Raw genomic sequence first — 20,714 nt, forward strand, 5'->3', positions numbered from 1 at the left:
TTTCTCGTTGGTTAAAACGTTGAGGGGGAGGCAACGTTGAAGTGGGACAAGAGAAAGGGCGAGGAAAACACAACCAGGTACATGTAAACTCGGGTGCAAAAATACTCCTAAAGGGGTTAACCGCCAAAGCACACCAAATATGAGATATCGAAATTTTCATGGATTCTCAGAAATTATAACCAAGTTTTGACGCTTCAACGCCAAACTAGTGAGGTAGACTCCTTTCTATATACCGGTCCGTATTTTCTAAAGCCACCACACAGTTGTGGCAGGCGTGAAAACGCTCCATGCACCTCGTTGCATTCAACTTTTCTTTCAAGCGCCCAGGAGCACGATGTAACTGCAAATCGAAAACAATAACTGGTTGATTCGCTTACACTTCCTATGTCATGAGCAAGCATGCTCCTTCTGACACTGGGGCATCATGATGCACGCCTCGGCCTCTTAAATTTGCCTTTCTACATGAAATACATTAATGCACCGAGCGCATAAATTTAAAGATCCAAGCAACTTCAACGTGTCGGACGCAAAAATGATGCATCGGGATGGCCGACGTGGTGAGTCGCCCCACTCATTTGGCGTACCAAGCAGCAACGGCTAACGTGTCACCCATCCCAGATGAGGTTTTGGAACGGCAATGTTGGGCCGCGCCATTCTTGAAATTTCTGAGCGACAAGCAGATATCGACATTCCATGTGGCTGGAAGAGATGCCGACGGACTTGGTGGAGGCGGTTTGCAGCTTCCTGGCGGGCTTTGATGCCTTTCAACTCTCGCACACGAACTCGTGGTGGTTCGCTCGGCTTTCGGATGGGTTGCTCTGGCACGAGCTCATGGTGCACGGCCCCGTCCCTGAGAGCCAACAGCATCAGCTGCACACGTGGAAGCGGCGCTACATGCAGGCGAGGTCCATGCTGTTTCACGGTCTCGGTACAGACGACAATGACGAGCTACTGCGGGCCTCCTACGCCTGCGTTGAATACCCACCGCCGACAGATTGGGGACAGTTCCGTCGAATGTATTTTGCATTGCGGACGATGCACGAGGAAAACTTCAGCTTCGACTTGTGGTTCTCGCTACAACCGTCAACACAGAAAGAGCTTGACACAAATAGGTACACAGGTGGGGTGATCTTCGGACTGCAATCCGAAGAGCGAGACAGCAGGAACTGGCCGCAGTATCATCAGCAATTCGTCATGGTGGACTCGAAGAGGAAACTCTACTGCTCGGTGTTGGATGTCAAGACACCCGTGGCCAAAGATCTCAAGTGTGGCCACTGGTATCATCTAGTTCTGACCTATAATCTCGAACGTCAAAAGCAGGACGTGTATCTGAACGGGGAGAACGTGTGGTCCACGACGGGAACTCTACATCGGGAGTGGCAGCACCTACTTCACGAACAGGTCGGGACGGGATACATCACATCAGGTGGGGGAGACTACCCTCACGGAGACTTTGTAGGCTGGTATGGCTTCCACGGACTACTGGACGAGTTCCGGTTCTACAGTGGCGTGCTTCCTCTAAACGAGGTGCAGCATCGAGCTCGAGGCGGAGAGCTGCCTCCCAAAAGGTTAAGCGGGACACTGAAGTATCCAGGGCTGCGAGGACCGCAGTCTCGCATCAACGTGGACCTGGTGGCCTGTACTCGACCGGCGGAGGGCCGGCCAGTCGAAATCGTCGCCATCGAAAAGAAGGCGTCATTTCCGCCGCGGAGGCCATGTCGCCCAACTCGAACGCTGTTTGCGTGAAGTATTGCCCCAGGAAGTACGAGCATTTCATTATTAAGTATGAGAAGCGAACGTATGTTGACTGGAAGTGCTCTCTCTCATTAAAAATGTAGCCAATCAATAAGCGTGTTTTCCAAGAGTGAAGAGCACGCAGCATATGTCCATTCTCAACCGGGCTGGGTCCATTCTCAACCGGGCTGGTGCGTGGTAAGCCGAAGTTCAACGTGCGTGGGACACGAGTCGTGTGTGCTAATGGCCTGATTGCCATTATTGGCTCGCGTCTGAATCGAGAAAGCTGATGAAGGTAGAGATGTTCTGTTCGAGTGGAGGGTGTTTGCACCGTCCGGAACTTTGCTTACCACGCCAAATACGTCTAGCTCGCCCAACTTGGCTGTTGTTTTGGGCAGAAGAGGAAACAGCACAAGCGACAGGGGTCCGTTTGGCAGAGAAAGGGGTCCGATTGCAGAAAAAAGCATGTGGAGGGAAAACTATTACACTTGATTTCACTAAAGGCCAGCGTTGGGTTTCCACAAGGAATTTTAGGCTTTCTCACGTCATTAGGAACCACGGGCTATGCTCGTGGACACAGCAGTGCCGTGCTGCTGACTCGGCAGTGCTGAGGCTTGCGCGATGAAACCTTGATTCGAGACCTCCTCCAAAGTGCGGGCGGGATTCATGTCGTTTGGATGGGAAAGAGACATAAGTTACGGTTGCACTACGGGGGTATCAGTACAGTATCAGCTCGTGTCGAGAGTCTCGAGACCACAACACCTGCTGGTACGGTACATGTACGACACCTGCTGAAGTTTAGTTTGAATGCTGTGCGCGAGAGTTCTGTTCATCAGTACGTGTGCCTACAGACGCTATGCCTTAGATAGTACCTATCCGTGATCCGGTAGCTGGCTATAACGATAGTTTGAACCTGACTGCTGACCGGAGTGCATGCTCGTTGAAAAGACATTAGCCCTCATTTCATTCAAATCGCCTTCATTCAATATAAACTATAAGAAACATAGTCCCTGATTGGCTGGCTCCACCATTTAATCATGTTCCGGCCTTACCCATCACCACATGGCGATACCGGTAAAATCGAAGATATCAACGTAAAAGTGCTCGAGCGACGCGGCTGCGAAGGGAGCTACCAGTCCGGGCATTGTGCGATCGCCCCTCACGCTGGCCTGAATCTGTTGCAGAAGAAAAAGAGGGCGAAGAGAGTGGCTGGACGCGACGTTTGCTCGCGAGAAGGCCGCGAACGACATCTGGCTAAGAATTATCGAGTGAAAGCCTCCTGCCTTTCCGAAAGAGCAGAGTCTCTCATAGCCGTGCTGCCACTCGTTGCAAAGGTCAGTCAGAGCTGAGCCAGTCTCGTACGACTTGGATACTGCAATGTGATCCTCTTTGATGTTGCAGCACTACCGGTTGTGTGTGTGTCGACTGAAGAGACACACAGCCCAAAACGATATCTTCGATCGCTGTTTTGGGTGCTCACAAGAGCCAGGGGTCCACTTGCAAGAGAAAGGGGTCCGAATACGCAGAAAGAACGCCGAGTCCCTCCAATTACACTTGGTTTCACTAAAGGGGTCAGTATTGGGGAATTTTGGGCTCCTCCCACTGACCATAGGGCGCACGAAGCACATGCCCGGAACAGAGGTGCGTTTGGTTACATATCCCTCCCTACCTTTGACTTCACGCTCACCGCGAATAGCGGGATGACCACAGCGCACTCAAGAGGAGGGTAGTATAGGCCACATTTCGACCATCACAGACTCTGTGATGGTCTGTGACAGAGTGGGGGGGGGCTGATGAAACCTTGGGAAAATTGATCTACGGGTGAACTGCACTGCCACAGGCAGCCAAATGCCAGTGCGCGTGTCGGGACTCGTCAAAAGTGCAATGTTCCAGCATTAGGAACTCGGTGTGGATCTTGGAGCAGTCGACATAGTCAGTGCTGGTCGTAGTGAAACTCCATAAGTTAAATCTATCAGCCGTGCCCGAGAGTTAGAGTTTCTTTAAGGCATGTTCTCGATGGCACCCGGCGTCGTCCATACTGACCGAAGGCACCAGAATACTTTCAGCAAGCAGGACCAGACGGATCCTGGTCCTGAATGAGATTGATATTGTCGAGGACACCCGCTTTTGCTACTTAATTAATAAAAAAGCAGCTTCTACCTTACTCTGCCAGCTTGACTGACCAAAAACAGCGTCTGGAAGATTAAATCACTGTTCTCCGCAAGCAGGCATACCAAGTACTGTTATTTTACGCTCAACAGAAGCCTATTCTACCTTCTTGCTACTTTTGGATTTCAGGCAGAGTGGCTTGAAAATCCAAACAGGGGAGTTTCTTTTGAAGCCAGGCCATCCCAAAGGAAGTTGCCCCGCTTTATCTGCAACGAACCAAACTTGTCGAAGCTGCTTAAAGGTGCTCAAATCGAATTGCTTAAGCGAGCCGACGTCGAGAGGATGCCCTTTTAAAGAAAAATATCTTGAACGAGAAGTCGACCATTTGACAACAGCGTGTTCCGGAATAGCCCCGTTGAACCGTTTAACGATATTTGGAGAAGACTCTTTGCACTCATCGAGCCTCACTCATCCTGGTCTCCACATTGAAAGTGATACTACATGTAAATTCCGAGTACTGTAGACGAGTAATCTGTGTTTTGTCCATGACTCCCGCGTAAATTCATCATTCCCGAGTAAATTGTTGCCTATTGAAATTGTTTAGGCGTATTTGTAACTTTCGAGTAACGAGGTTACGCCGGGCCACATTTGTATACAGAGCTACACGTATTAGAAGAGTGTCGGGTGGACACCTCAAGCAGAATAATTCGCATAGTGTGGATAGTCACCCAAGCGACTTTGTTTACTGATTACTTAGTGAAGTTGTTTCTACAGTTTCCGGCGAGACCACTACACTGGGAGTTTGCTGCAAGAGACGATGGCGAAGGTGAAATCACTACTTGGGCTGAGAGATAAGGGGTATTCATGTGGTCTGTAGCGGAGAAACCGTGAAGCGTTTTTAATATAAATCTGGCGTACGCGATGAGACTCGACAGCATGCATACCAATAAGGATGTATCATGCGTTAGTGTATAATTTGCATAGGGAGTTTGCGTGTGCTTTGACTTAAATCAAAGCCTTGAAGCTAAGACTATATATTTTAAGTTGGGTTTAGTAGATCACGGATAGGCTGTACAAACTTGCTCTAGATTTACGATTTGCGACTCAAATCTGGCCAATACAGTATACTCGGAATTCCAAGTTACTCGGAAGTCATTAAACTTTACTTGAAATTAAAGACAACCCCCACATCGACCACTGAGTACTCTCCTAGTACACAGACACGCGTTGGCTAAATAGCTGGTGCTAGCAGTACCCGGTATCCTTTAGGAGAACAAGTGGATATCTAGACATCTACTTGTAACCTTTGACGTCGACTATTCAAGAGTTCTGGCTCACCTAGTCTCAATTTTTGTCACCTCGGGGTTCAGGAACTAATATAGTACGGCGTATAAAATGAAATATCCATAGACCACCAGCACTTGCTTGTTGAACAGACCTTTTGCTCAAAAAGAGTGGTTTTCATGATGATCATTCTGCTGGATACGTACTATTGAACATCATCCTCCGAACCGAAAAGAGTGTACATGTAGACCTGTATTAGCGTAAATTACAGACGGTAACGCTGCTTGCAAAATCCTTGTTTGAGAGTTTGTTACAGCGTTTCGAGCGAAAGTGGTAGTAGCATTCTGATGGGGCTAAGAATGCTTTCATTTTAGGAAATACAAAGTTGTAGACAGTTAGTTGCCGTACAAATTGCGAAACCCATAGAGTGTTTGCCTTGTCGCACTCAGTTCCACAAAGAGCTACGCTTTGCATCGTAATCAATCACTAAAGCCAATTTGAGTGCCGCTGAGTACTTGGACACCGTCATAATGGCGTTCTTGCCCTGAAACGGCTCCGTTCCAGCCTGCACCTGGGTCAGATACTGGGTCGTCTCGATCGTATTGTCGGCTGGGAGCTCGTCGAAGAACTGCTTCAGGTCAGCCGAGAATTTCGTGGTCATTTTCTTGGCGACATACGTAAAGACCTTAGTCTTGTTGTTCCAGCCCTGGTACAGATTAAAGTCCACACCGCCGAGCTTCACGGATTTAATAGGTTGCCCCGTAGTGGTCAGAGGCCAGGCACCGCCCAGCGCGGCTAGCCAGACCATCAGCTCGTACGCGGTCTCTCCGCCAATCGAGGGGCTAGTGAAGAGGTCGTACGCCACATTTGTGATGATGTTGCCATCATACTTGTACGTGTACTCCATCGTCGTGGGGATCGACTTCACGCTGGAGAGTTGCACAAGGTTAAATTTGAGAGCAGCGTTGGCGTACGACTTGACCTGCCAGTTGTCGCCGACCCAGCTTGGAAAGCTCATGTGCCAAGCGATAGTAGAGCCGTCAATGCTGTCGAGCCCCGTGCATTGACCACCCGCCTTGTCGTTATCTTGTCCCCACAGGTTGTTGTGGACGATGTAGTCGCCCGCCTGGATGGAGTCATACTGGCCGCAGAACTCGTCCTTAGCAAAAGCTGGAAACGCCGCGACAGTGGCAGCCGTAGCAGCAATGACAAGAGGGAGCTTCATGCGATACAGAAGACCAGGCGAATATTTGAAAGTGATCTGTGTACCTGTTGTCAAATAGTGACAATTCGTCACTCTTTTCCACGGGGGAGTTTATTGGATTGCGTACGTGTTTGGCGTTGTTAGTCGAGATTATGGATTACGTACTACCTTGCCTACGCACCCGTTTTCCCCGGGTTTAATAAAGTATATTAATAATACACAATACAGTCGACGTTGAAAGGAGAAAAATGCAGCCCTGAGCCAGCACAGTTCTAGCACTGTAGTTGCTGCTTTGTCATCGAGTGAAAGAGAAATTCACGGTCCAACAGAAATAATAACTCCAAACTTACACTGTTTATACTGTACGCATGAGCTCGCAAAAAAAAGTATTAAATGAGCTACCAAATCTATTCTCTCAGAGAATTTATTGCAGACTCAAGGTGTTTTTTTTTTATTCTTAAATCCCTGTCAATAGTGATGCTGATGTGCCAGCAGAAAAGAAAGATTTTCTTATAAACTTCAAAATATTGAGAGTCCATGAATCTTAATATCTGAGTGAAAGCGATAAACTAACTGAATGTTGAACCTACGGAGACTTAGAACAACGCGGCAGGAGGTATACATACAATAGGCCAAGACAAGTCCTGGTGCCAGCAAGTGCGTGCGTGACGATCAGCCCTTCATTGGCTTAAATGCACAGCTATTGCTGGAATATGAGCTCGAAGGATCAAATATCAGGTAGTAAGCTGACTTACTTACTGTGGGAACTTGGGCACCTGATAAAGTATTTAGGTAAGGGCACTGAATTCTAGTGATAGGTTTATTCACCTCCTTCTATCTCTTGTGTAAAGGCTGTTTGTTTATGTAAGTTTAATTGTTCTAAAGCGCAGGCGTGGGTTTTGAAGCGCAGCCTATGTACAGTCTGCGAAGCAGGTGGAGGGGATGCGTCGGTGGTGATTAATTGATTCCCGCCCATGATATTAGCTGCCGCAGGGGAGGGAAGGGGGGGGCTCTCTTCGTCTTCTTGCGAGTCGCAGGACTACAGACAATGACAATAAAACTTGATGCCACATACGGTCAAATCGTGGGATGTCTTGACTATCGCCACGTCCTGATTACACCTTGGCCTTGCTGATCCATCTTGCTTCCTCGAAGGTAGACTCGTACTCTAACAGCGCCCGCAACTCGTTTGGTTCTTGTATCGTACTGGTCAAAAACGTGGACGTCATCAACCCGTAGTGCGTATTGATGAGAGCCTTCCTTCACAGCTACAAAGTCTGCACTCCTCAGCAGAAAAAAGAAGCACAGCACCGCAGCCCGAATACGAGGCGGTGTTGGGATCTGTTGAGGCTGAGTTGCTTAGCGATCCACGAGAGCATGGCTGGCGTAACTGGTGATTTTGGTCGAGATACGGAACTGAGTCGTCGCAGTTTTGAGATGGCAGTCGCATCGTCAGTTGTTAGCTGTAGAGTAAATCCTGCGAAGACTGTGTGGAGCTATCGTACGTGACTGATATTTGCTTGAATGGATCGGATGGACTGACGTTTTCATTGCCATCGGGCCCCATGCGGCGATTGTAAAGAGAACCAGCTGTATATACTGGCCATGTATGGATTTTGCTGGTTACCAGCAGGATCGGTAAATTTGAGTACAGAATTGGCACCACTCCTTCCACGTGCCCATACACATGCGTCTGGATGATTCGGCAAGTGCTCGAGCTTGAGGGGAAGAGTCGCTTGTGTGAATTTTCCGATAGCGCACTGGAATACAAACTCGTTTTCATGTAGATGTTAGAGAGCGTCATTTTGTTAGTATGGATAGCTTAGACCATGCCCAGGATCCAAATAGGCAATGACATTGCGACCCCGACATATGCTCCGCTGATAACCGAAAACTGTGGATTGCTTTCACGACACCGATTTTCGGCTGAGCTCTTGACAAAAATTCGTTTGTGATCTGTAACCGATTAAACCATTCCACTGCAGACTTGTTGTCGATCCATACACGAACATGTGTGTAGTCTGTATTTTTATCATTAGACCATCCTGCACCCCACATAAGCACTGCTAATGCCACACTCAGCAGTTCTCTGACATTGATGCTGAATTTTTCTTGCTTAATCATGTCTTTTTCTTTTGCATCAAACTGAAGTCGAATGAGCTCTCGACAATCTTCAAAGAGAATGCTCATACCATCATCGCTTGCATCCATATAAATATGAACGGTAGGTTCAGGCAGCGCTGAGAAGAGGATCAGGGGAACACTTTCAAGCTACAACAAACTGTTTAATGACTTCAAACCATGCGAGATTCAGCCGAGCTCCCTTTGTTAGCTTGATGAAAACGAGGAGTGGTGCTTGTCTGTACATTGCATACAGCCTCTGGAAGAACGGTTTTGCTGCGCGTACGCACATAGAGACGAGCTGGAGACCGCCGAGTAGTTTTTCCCATGTATTTCGTGCCGCTGAATTATGCTTACGCATCGCGCGAAGTCGATCGATGGTCCTGTCAATTTTCTCTTGTGACATCGAGACCATCATTGCGACAGTGTCCCACGCCAGTCCTAACGCTGTCAGGTGTGTCTCCCAAGATGTAAATTTCTTTTTGTTGATCGACCGTGGTTCTAGCACAGCCATCATAGCTAGTCGTAGAGCCCATGCCCACGCGTCAAGGCGCCTGGGTGTGTCCGGCTCGATGGGCACATGCTTATCAACTCAAACGTAGCTGAAGAACGGTTGGTGGTCTGGGCTTGTCGGGATGAGACTTGCTGGGCTTTCACGACGAACCAAGAAAGAAATTGCGCTACCAAATACACCATAATAAGCTGGTGATCCAGTCCAGCCGAATGGCAGCGCTAAATCGACAGCCACCACGCCATGCTTTGGGATGCTTCCTGCAAACAGCTGGCTAGTTTGATCATGAGCTGGAGCATTTCGAAACGCGGACTTGACATCTCCCTTCATTAGTCAAATCACGACGCTAGGATATTCCTGACGAAGCTCCAATCTTCGACGAGCGATAGCGTCAACGGACTCATACGACAGCTTAGAAATACCCTCGAGTGTTGACTGATCGTTGATGGGGCCACCTGGCGGGTATGACAGATCGTGGATAAATACATGGGTCAATGCTAGTTTTAGTCACGCAACCTAACGGACTGAGGTGTAAGTCCGTCCATCTTAATTGTTTCTGCGCTTACCATCAGGTACTTTCCGGTGTCTTGGACCTCCCGCACGCTACGCGTTTAAGCCATTTTCAACGTCCTCGCTGATTTATGGCTCTGGTGGGCCTCGACGCTGTCCGTTTGGTTTGCCGCTCAGCAAAGCGGTGATACACCCCATGATCTACGATTTCCAGTAGTAGATCCGCTTCCTTATAGCCTCACAATTTCCACTCTAGATGGGTTTTGTCTGGCACTTTATTTGGTCTGTGGTCATCCGTGCTTTGCGCTTTCCACGGCCGATCATGGCCTCTAGAGTGGTATCACTACATTCGATATATCGGTATAAACGCGGACGCTAGCATAATTAATATCGGCGGCAGCGTGACCGTGAGATAATTAACTACAGGTGCAACCCATTAATTTCTGTCTGGGCTTTGCCAGCCGTGATTTTTCCAGCTGGAGACGTTGCACTAGTGTATCTTAGACTTCTTTTACAATTTCGCTAGTGATGCTACTGATTGGACAGCGTTTGCTGGTACGGGGAAGCTTGCACTCAGACGGATCACGTGAGGCTCGAAGGGGTTATTTGGTCTCAGGTGGAGCACGCGATCTCCTCATACCGCTCGCAGAGAAAGGCATGAGCGGAAGGTGGAAGAATCCCTACTTCAAAGTGAGCTAGATATGATCTCAGGCAGCGATCGGCAGGTGTCGACGAAGAGCAGCGCTGTGTTGAAATAAACCGTAGGCACCGGTGACGTCCATGCTGTCGAGGTGTCGCACTGAGGACTTCCGCCGGGGCCAGCCGCCCCTTTTTGCGTTGCACATCCTTATTTTGGCAATCCAGTTTTGCTGGTGGCGACTCCCGCGCTTGTGCAGACCCTTCGGACGCTTGCCAGTAGGGCATTGAGCTTCCTCGTGACAACTTAAACATGATGCTGCTGAGCTCCGCGTCTTGAAAGTTGATCCGAGCAATCTGAGCGCGCTTATTTAGGCCCGAGGTGAGGTCGCTTTGCACGGCTCTGGGCTACAAGCCCAATATTTTGCTGCGCCAGAGCGCTAATGCGTTTATCGCCATTGGTGTCTACGGGTCGTAATTTACTAGTGATCCGGAAAATCGGTAAACGGCTTTCACTAAGGAACGGGTAGTGTCGTCACAGAGCTCTCCAGCACATTCGTTAAGAGTTGCGATGGCGGAGGCAAACTGCATGTGTGTCCGGGTCTTAGGTGTGAAAGGCAGGCTGATCTTGGCGGAGAAATAACCGAGGTTAACACCTTGCGTATTTGACAGGTTGAACTGAGCGTCAAGGTCAAAGCGTACAAAATGGTACTGGCAATTCACCTGGCCCGAACTCGAATGAGTACAAACGGCAGAGAGTTGCTAGATGGGGTAGGAACCTTGTCGACTCGGCCGTCCGCGCATGGATACAAATATCATCGCATCCTTACCTTTGTGTCCCACTGACGTGATGGCTTGGTAAATTGTCTGCTGATTCGCCGTTGGTCGGAATCGAGCGCGGAAATTGGAGCTGGCGTTGAAAGTGACTTGGTCCATGACGGCCGAAAGTTGAACAAGGCGGGTGTACTCGTCTAGCGATGGTTGGTGTCTAGGAGCCTGCGCCTCAACATCGACAGCAGGCGTGGGAGTTGGCTGTTACTGATACCATCGACCGTCGGCGTTTTGAGGATCGCTAAAACTGGCTCACGTAGTCAGGAATACTTGACCAGTTATCGGCGAGCGCTCGTAGAATATAATAGGTCGTTGGACAATTCAGCTCGTCGTCACGATTAGTCCCAGTACCCTCCTCGTTTCCGGGTCGACGTCCTTTTGGTGACTCGGTCTCGGTCACTAATGTTTCCAGAAGATCGTTGAAGTTTTCGGCGTCGTCATCGCTGTCGTTTTGAAGGTCCGAACTAATCACACGTCTGGCTGGTGGCTCTCGTGGGACGGCATCCCGCTCTACCTGAGCCGAGGGTTGTCGATGTTGAAATCTCCAACTCGAATACGTGCTGGGGCGTTCCTGTTCCCGTCTACATTGAACGCAACGTCAACTACTAAACCTATCCGTAACTAACCCAGGAGGCCCGCTCGTGGGTATAGTTACGGCATTTAAGACGATGTCTTCAGTCATGACGCCGGAGTCGTGATTCCGGCCAACAGCTTGGGAATGCTTCGAGTTCCGCGTTGTCCATTCTTCCCTAGAAGTCCGACTAGGATGAGAGGATGTGCTTGAAACAGACTGCCAGTGGAGTCTATAGTGGGCTGGACAGCACGCGAGCATATCACAGTAGAGCAGCGGTGACAGAGGTGACAGAGGTTACTTCGGCTACGTCGCTTTGTGCCACCAGCTTGTCTCCCTCCACGTCGGTCACAGTGACTGTGTTACCGTCGTACTCGGTGACTTGACCGTAAGTGAAGTCGCCTCCCTCTGTTGCACCCACATCACGTGGTAGGAGCCACCCAGGGCCGTCGATGCTGCGCTCAGCGGGGTCGACTTGCCGCTGCATGGCAAGGTCCCATAAAATTGAGATGAACCGGCTAGCATCCCTGCCCCAATCGAATGCTTTCCATTGCGCCAGCCAAATTCGACATGATTTCGCCTCGAGGTTTTCGCAGCACGTCTTTCGGTTAAATGAGGACGTGAACTGGCGGTATCTTAAAACAGGGTAGGAATTCGGAAGCTGGAAGGGGAGATTTGTTTGTTGTTGTGCTGCGCGGCAAAGAGAAGAATGAGCATCAACGAGCTCTGCTTGCCCAGTGATGGTAAAATCGTGCTCCTCCGGCCTCGGGATGCGAACAGTTAGCCGGGTGACGGAGCTGCCGTGACCCCTGACTGGATAAGATCAGCTTGCCAGAGGACTTTGAAGTTGCACTTGTTGAGACTAGTCGAAACTGTTTTCGGTGAGGTGTTGATGAATGTAGTCCGTCAGAAAAAATGCTGTTCCACTTGCGCGCGAAAGCTGCCATATTTGTGACCGATATTTTCAGCACCGATTCCGTGCAAGAAGGTGCTCTTCGGCCGGTCGGTTGGGATTTTTTATGTATCTTAATGAAACTACCTTCTGGATCAGCCAGTAGATCCTATTTTACCACAAGGTATCCTTGAAAAGCTAAGAAGTTGCCAATCACGGATCGCGGAGAATTATTCACTTACAGCTGAGAAATTTCGTAATATCTGCTAGGAGGGATGTCAAAACAAGGATGGTGGGATATGGGACTCTTGAATGGAATATACGACTTGACTTAGCTAAAATAGGAAAACCTCTAAAATGGGATGTTGTCCCATCTTTAAGGAGCGTGCAGTCCGTACGACCGACTGAACTATGAAGGATAATATCTACACTCTCACTGATCTAATTGAATTTGAGCGTCATTCGGTTTTCGAGCCCCCAAAACATTCAATTAGCCTACCTTAGGAAGGCTTCGGATTTTATAACAAGAAAACAATTTAATTGGGGCAGGTAAGATAAAAGCCGAGCCAATTTGTCGGCCAAACGATGCCAGATGGCTACCTTTATGCCTACTTATGTATGGGACGGGTGAGCGAGGACCTTCTCGCACGGAATTAATGTTAAATACAAGAAAAACAGTTTGATTGAAATTAGACCTCAGCTACTAGGTATTTTTTTCAAGCTGCGAACAGCGCACTTTTAATCGGCTAAAGCTCACGCCCGAATGGTTCGCTTAACCCCTTGAACGCAATTCTTTTTAGCCCCCCACCCCCATCGGCCGAATAAACGTGTATGTCTGGTAAGGGCTTTAAAACAAAACTCAATTTTTTATGCTGTCGTGTATTGTGGATAAGCGCCCCTTAAAATATACGCCTACCGGACCGGCTCCCGAATTAACATGTATCTCCACTTTAGTTTTAATTGATAATACATGTCTAGCTCGTATTTTGCATGCAGCAGGAGAAAACCGAACCAAAATAGTTTTAGAAACGTGTTGGAGCTGAACAAAGCCTTGCGTACACAGGCCAAAGTCGCTAAGATTCAACCAGACGCCAAAAAGCCAGAGAACGTGGACAAGATCACTATATTTAGATCAAGTAAGCCAACAAGGAAGCCATTTGCTTAGTCCGCCGTCATGGCTACGCGTGGTCGCTCTGGCGGATTGCTGTTTTCCACCACGGCTTCACCGGACGACTCCTTGCCCTAACTCGACCTGTCGCTCGGAGACGCACTATTGCTATTCCCTCCAGCTGAGTTTGCAGGCGTGCGGGCTCTAATTTTGCGCTTGCGCGCAGTGTTTGGCAGTAGCGTCCCATTGTACCGCACTTTGTGCCATAGATCGAAGCATGATCGATATCCCGTTGTGCATACGACGTGCTTTGTCGCACAGGGGTACTCGTCAGGTCTTGGGCCGATTCGGTGACGTGGTGGGATTGCAATCACCGCAGTAGGTAGATGAGTCTCCACCACGCACATCTACGGAGCAGTAGCAAGCCTTGCAAACGCGTGTACGGCGCTTCCTCTCAGCTTGATTGCCGACAGGCCTCCACCCATCATTCTGAGCACGCTCGTTCCCGACGCCCTTATGCTGAACCCGTGGCTTAGATGGTGTAATTTGAACGGTGTTAATGTGGAGGAGTGCCTCCCAGTCTTCTGGTTTTAGCTGGAAGAGCTCGAAACGTAGCAGTTTCGGGAACTTAACGTGTGAGCGTTTCGCTACCCATCAGCAGCACGGCGTGCATTGTGCGCGATGTAAGCGCTTATTATCGCAAGATCCACGATCCCGAGAAACAAAGATCTGTAGAATCTCCTGTAGTTAATCGCTAACTGCGGCGAGTACCTGCTAAATCGATATTATACACGATTATAAATTATGCAAATCATGTGCATACATGATAAGAATACTTGCCTTTGTAGTCGCAACTGATCATGCACGTCGACACCGCCCATCAGCTTCTGGTAGTCCTTTAGACCTTTCGGAAAGGGAACTTCAGCTTGCATATCTGTAAGCCTATCACGCCGCACAACTCGGTCCATTTCCACGCTATTAACAGATGCAAGCATGTAGACAGCCTTCTCACCCTATCTGCATGGAGCGCTGAAGCCAGGAACGTGTAGATACCGCGTAAATTTAAATTTCCCACGCTCGATACTGTCCGGGCGATTTCTCGGTGGTCTCTTCTTCTTTTTCTTGCCATCTTTCTTTTCGCCAACGATGGAAAGAGGGACTCAGCCGATCTGTCTCAATCGTTCCGATCGATTTAAGCCCAGCGAAAACATCCGCATAGCTAACGGGACTGATGTGTAATATCTATCCGTTTCGATGACTCGCATTTTGCTATTACTGTAGAGGGCCACACTATTACATAAGTAGGTAGATTTATATTACAAAAGTAGGTGCAGCAGCACACGGCTAGCGTGTGCTGAACTGCCGTCATCCTATTGGTTGATATATGGGGAGCCAGACCCATTATCAGCCAATAAGGGGTTGACGTGTATTTGAGTGGTCAGGGCAAGCTGCCCTGGACCTAAATAAAAACAGAGTTGATTTTCCTTCAGACTAAGCACTTGGTTTCACTATCGTGGAACTTGCACGCTTCCTCATTATTACGTGTAAGCTAGTAACGGACACTCTAGGCCCGTTACACCTGGTAGCACTTCGTAGTCCTTCCCATGACCAAGTTCACAATGAGCCGAGGCCAGACGTCTGAAGCTTCAGGGTCAACCCTGGAGCATGCTGCTTTCCCTCATCTCACTCGTGTTGAGTGGGAAGCCTTTCACCGCCTTGCGGCGGTGTCCGGTGAGGCTGCTGTCGCGTCGCTGCTGAGCTCAGCGACTCCCGATCAACAACGTCAAGCAGCTCAAGAGTTCATGGAACGCGAGCTCGCCGACGCGAATCGGCGAGCGACAACTCCCTCGCGTTCCTCGAAGAATGACATCGTCAAGTTGGAGACGTCAACCTACTCCGGTGAAGGAGCGAATCGCCTTCCGTTGAATCGCTGGTTTCGCGAAATCGACATCGCTATCGCCTCGAGGATGATCGAGGCGCAAGGAGCGAAAGCTAACTTCTTACTTTCCCGACTGGCCGGAAAATCCAAGGGGTGGGCACTCGGCAAACTGGGTCGTCAACAACGATGCGTTCTCCACCCTGGAGGCCCTCCAGAGTGATCTTCGTCTCGCCTTCGAGCCTCTACAAGACGAGTCCCGAGTGCTTCTTCGCTCTGCGACAAGGCAAGATGACCATGCGCGACTACGTCCAGAAGACACGCCACCTCGCGTCCTGCATCGTCACCAATCCGATTGACATGGCATCTCAAGTCCACGTCTTTGTGTTCGGCATGCGTGAAGGCATGGCGCGATACTTGAGCGGAACCCTCCTCTCTCGAGGAGGCATTTGCTCTCGCACTTCGTGAAGACTACGTTGTGGCGGCGTCGTACGCGCGGGCAATGTCCGCGGAAGCTCAAGAGTCAGCTCCGGAGCCGATGGAGATCGACGCGATTGACGCGTCGAACAACCGCCGTCGTGCAGTCCCTCGTGCGAATGGTGGTCGTCCCAGTCGATCCCTCACTTGCTTCCGCTGTCGGAAGGTTGAACATCGCGCGGCTGAGTGCCGCGCGCCCGCGCCAGTACTCGCGCATACTGTCGATGCCTCTCCTACCGATCAGCCAAAAAAACGGCCAGGGCCAGTAGGTGCGGGGCGCCCTACTGGCTGGAATGGAGGTCCGGGTCCCCCGGTGGCAACCCAACCTCCTAGCCCTCGCATGCTACACGCACACTTCAATGCCACCACAGCGTCGGGCGACTCAAGACTGATCATCATCAGCCTCCATGTCGCCGGCGCCCGACGTCCACTACGCGCGCTTGTGGACTCAGGAGTGACAAACAACTTCTTCCGTGAGTCGTGTCTGTCGACGCTACCCAGCGAAATCGCTGTCCGCAACGGTCGCGGACAGGTTGTAGTCAAGCTTTGACGGAAAGCCGCGCCCCGTCGCGCGGCGCAAGATTACGTTGCCGTACACGCTCGACGGCTTTCGCAGCAATGACGACTTTCTCGTGATACAGATGAACTACGCATTTGATTGCATCCTGGGCATCCCGTGGTTGTCACGGTATCAGCCAGAGATTGACTGGTTGGCACGCTCGGCTAAACACCGCAGCGGTTTCGACGTGAGCGAGGTGTTCACCCACCTCCTGGTTGCCCAGAAGGACTGGCCCACGTCATCGTCGTGGACGACCGGTCGTCCACGACGCAGGCTGTACACAGAGTGAGCGATGGCCCTCTCTGCACGGCTTGTGCAGTGCTGTTGCACGAAGTCTTCTCGCCGCGAGGCGAGGACAAGAACACGATGGTGGTCGAGCAGGGGCTCCCGCAATACGAGCAAGCGGTCGAGCATGGGTTCCCGCAGCGCACAACTGCGGTCGAGCATGGGTTCCCGCGGCGCAACCACAGCGGTCGAGCATGAGTTCCCGCAGCACAATAAGGCGGTCGAGCATGGGTTCCCGCAGCGCAACACAGCGGTCGAGCATGGGTTCCCGCAATGCAACACGGCGGTCGAGCAGTCGAGGCTCCCGTCACCCGAGCCAGTGGTCGAGCAGTTGGAGCTCCCGCCGAACGATCACGCGGTCGAGCAGTGGCCCCCGCGTGTGACCGGCACAGTCGAGAGTGAGCTTCAGTGCCTAGAGCGGGGTGATACATTGTCCAGCGAGAGCGATTCTTCCTCCTCGAGTACACACTCGAGGCGCCGGGCAAAGAAGTCGAAGCGCCGTCGTTTGAAGCCACGACGTGAAGCTGCACCGAACGGCATCTCACAGACGGAGTCGGTCTGTGTCAATGAGCACGTGGACGACGGCATGGGCCGTCAGCGCACCGTCGATCTTGCGTGTCCAGACGCTCAATCGATCACCCGGCTTCCAGGTCTCTCCTGGAAGAACTTCCTTCGTGGTCTCAAGGTTGGCGAGGTTGAGCAGGTCTGCCTAATCACAGACACTTTGTCTACGCCACCTCGAAGGGAACACCGTCAGTGATGACGACGGATCCACCCGTCCCAAGAGCGCCGAACTGAAGTCCGCTCGCGAGGAGCGATTCCCAGCGCAGTCCTGGGAGTCCTTGCGCGAGTCTGGTAATCCAGTGTACGAGACCGTCCGCGAATACGCGGACGTCTTCCCCGATAAGATTCCAGCCGAACTGCCTGCCGATCGAGGCGTCCGCCACGAGATCGATCTCGCGCCTGGTTCGAAGTACTGTGTGACGGCAGTGGCCGCTGCCGCGAGACCAAGTCAAGGCCATCGACGACTTCTTCGAGAATCGCCGTAAAGCGGGTCACGTGCGTGAGCGTGTCTCTCCACATTCGAGCCCAACGTTCTGTGTGAAGAAGGCTACAGGCAGATGGCGCATCGTTCATGCCTTTAACAAGTTGAATGATGCGACCATTGCCGCGCAAACCCCAATTCCCCGGAAGGACATGGTGCTCGACACCATGGCGGGCAGTGTCGTCTTCAGCGCCATCGACTTGACCGACGGATTCTATCAGATCTTGATGAGACCGAGCGACATTCCGCTGACAGCGGTCAGCACCCCCAGCGGTATGCTCTGGGAGTGGCTTGTGATGCCACAAGGCTTGAAGAATGCTCCCGCCACGTTCAATCGCATGGTCTCCCATGTGCTGCGTCCGCTTCGAGACTTCGCACCGAGCTACTTCGACGACATCTTCATGTACAGCCGCGCTGAGGGTGGTCTCAGCGCGATAGAAGTCCACTTGAAGCACTTAAAACAGGTCTTCCAAGTGATGCGCGAGAACAAGTTGTACGCGAACCTGAAGAAGTGTATCCTTTGCGCGCCGGAGATTCCGGTGCTGGGCTGTTTCGTGGGCAAGGACGGCGTTCGCGCCGACCCGGAGAAGGTGTCCTCTATCAGACACCAAAGAACCCCACTGAGTTGCGTCAGTGGTTGGGACTGGCAAAGTATCTCCACAAGTACACGAGGAATTACGCCGGACTGATCCAGCCCCTCTCATCACTCCTGAAGAAAGATGCCACATGAGTCTGGTCACCCGCGCACCAAGCCGCCTTCGACTCAGTGAAGAAGAGCCTTGCTGAGGCGCCGATCCTAGCTCTTCCCGACGACTCGAAACCATATCACGTCGTTTGCGACGCGAGCGACTTTGCCATCGGCTGTGCGCTGATGCAGTTTGACGACGAAGGTCGTGAACGGGTCGTCAGCTATCAGTCTCGACAGATGAAACCAGCGGAGCGCAGCTATCCTGTCCACGACAAGGAGCTTCTCGCGATGCTGTGGTGAAGTGCTTTCTCAGAAATAAGAGAATGGTCCTGACGCGGGGTCACTATCCCGAATCAGTGACAATTTCAAGTGATTATAGAGGATTTGGGTTGTTTGGCACGGGTGCAAGTTGCCTGTGGTGGATTAGCCATGGCGAGCAGCACCCCGTATGGAATGACGATGGATCTGGTATGAGCGATGTACGGGAAGGCAAGATCCACCAAGACTTACCTCGGATCCACCCTTACCTGGATTCACTAAGATGGATATGGGATATACTATACAAGAGTGGATCGAGTGTGGATCCTATGAAGGAAGGATGGTCGGTGCCCTCTGACGGTGGATCTAGTAGCCACGGCTAATGAAGAGTCAAGATCCACCGCGAGGTACCCCTGATCCCATACTTCCGAGTTCGTATCCAAGGAGGGAGGATCCCGCCTGGAGGGACCTGGATCCAGGGTATAGGGATGAGGGATACAGTGGATCTCGAACTTTCGTGGGACAACGGAGATCACAGATGGTTGCGAGATGATGTTGGATGATTGGAGAGCTCGGATCCACGGCGAGTGTACCATTACAGTGAGGTGGATCCAAGCGACCTGGATCCGGATGAGTGTACCCATAATAGGGTGACCATGATGATTACGTCATATATCCGGTGGATCTGAAGATAACACAGCTGGGATGATGGGTCAAGGGAAGAAGGGACATGCAGCCGAGCCTGGTAAGGGATTTAGCAGATGAAAGACATAGAAGGTAGAAACCCAGGCAGGTATAGGCTTAAATATCAATACAGACCTCAATTTGCACAGTAACACGCAAGTGCCTTCCTGCCCTCAAGAACCGGAACTACATTGGCCGTACGAGCTAGGAGAAGGTTGGGAATTGCGAATCTAGTGTTGGTAGTAATAATTGGATAATACATTGGCCAGATCCTACAACCCAGTGAGCTTTTCCTTTACTTGTGCAGATCCGACAGGTTAACCAAATTGACTACTTGGTCGGTTACACCCTAGGGGCTCTCAACTCTCAAGATCCCGTCATAGGAGGCGGCAAGTACAGCGTAAAGGAAAACGCAAAGGCAAGGGAACACACCCGGAAGGCAACCCTACGGCCAGATCCACGATCTAGGCTTCGGATCCATAAGCTCTAATATTCGCTTAGGATTCGGAACTATCTACGGACGCAGAGTGAAGATTTTCCACTACTGCTCCACCCCATCCCCACGTCTCGCCAAGACACTCAAGCTTCACCACTTGAACTCTTCGGAAGTTACCGAGAGAGCAAGATCCCGCCCTACTGACGGGTACACAAGGTGAGGAAAGTTCAGCAGAACACGGATCATCGGGGGACCCCCTCCGTTAGTCGGTGTCTGGGCACAGTTGGTAAGTTGGATCTGGCAATCTCGCAGATTTTGCTGAGCCCGCTACACCACAATAGTGCGCGTGCCCGGATCTTTTGGTGACTCGGGATTTCACCGTGAGTCCCAAGAAGATGCTCAAGTGAAGATTGAGCCAGGGGAAGAGGCGTCGTCGGAGGTCGGATCGACGAGGACGCTGCTGAATGAAACAAGATTCGCGGATCGATGGAGTTTTGGGAGGAATTCTGTCGACGGAAGAGAGGTGGATCCGGATCGGGATCTAGGAGAGAACCCTCTCTATCCTCCCCAGGTCCCCTCGGGGACCCCTGCGGGTCTTGACTTGCGTCAAGATCCGCTAACAAAACAAGGGAAAGTGAAGGCGAAACGGTATGCATTTGCAGATGCTCCGGTTAAGCCAACACCGTACCTAAACCCAAGCCCGCTAGTCGAAGAAACAAGAAAGAAAACGAAAACGAGTAAGACTACGCGGAAGAAGATGCAAGCTCCAGAGTCGGAAGAAGACCAAGCTGGATCCAGGTCAAGCTGGTCCGACAAGGATCTCGAGTTTGTGTATCGCCACCAAGCTCTACGCGATTTCCTGCATCAAGATCCTGTCATGCAGATCCTGAATCCA

The 20,714-nt window shown here is 51.0% G+C and overlaps 2 protein-coding genes across 2 annotated transcripts; one reads left to right on the top strand and one right to left on the bottom strand.

The window, feature by feature from the left end:
• Window positions 1-684: 684 nt before the first annotated feature.
• On the top strand, window positions 685-1,746 carry PITG_13559 (uncharacterized protein; the record flags this gene model as incomplete). Its single annotated transcript, XM_002899717.1, has 1 exon — window positions 685-1,746. One exon carries the CDS (start codon window positions 709-711, stop codon window positions 1,744-1,746), a length of 1,038 nt encoding a protein of 345 aa, XP_002899763.1.
• A 3,906-nt stretch (window positions 1,747-5,652) lies between these two features.
• PITG_13560 (endoglucanase, putative) lies at window positions 5,653-6,352 on the bottom strand (the record flags this gene model as incomplete). The annotated part of the gene is made up of 3 exons (XM_002899718.1): window positions 5,653-5,671; window positions 5,712-5,758; window positions 5,801-6,352. 3 exons carry the CDS (start codon window positions 6,350-6,352, stop codon window positions 5,653-5,655), a joined length of 618 nt encoding a protein of 205 aa, XP_002899764.1.
• Between the last annotated feature and the right edge of the window lie 14,362 nt (window positions 6,353-20,714).

Source organism: Phytophthora infestans, genomic scaffold, assembly GCF_000142945.1.
Source record: "Phytophthora infestans T30-4 supercont1.29 genomic scaffold, whole genome shotgun sequence".
Classification (NCBI taxonomy): domain Eukaryota; phylum Oomycota; class Peronosporomycetes; order Peronosporales; family Peronosporaceae; genus Phytophthora; species Phytophthora infestans.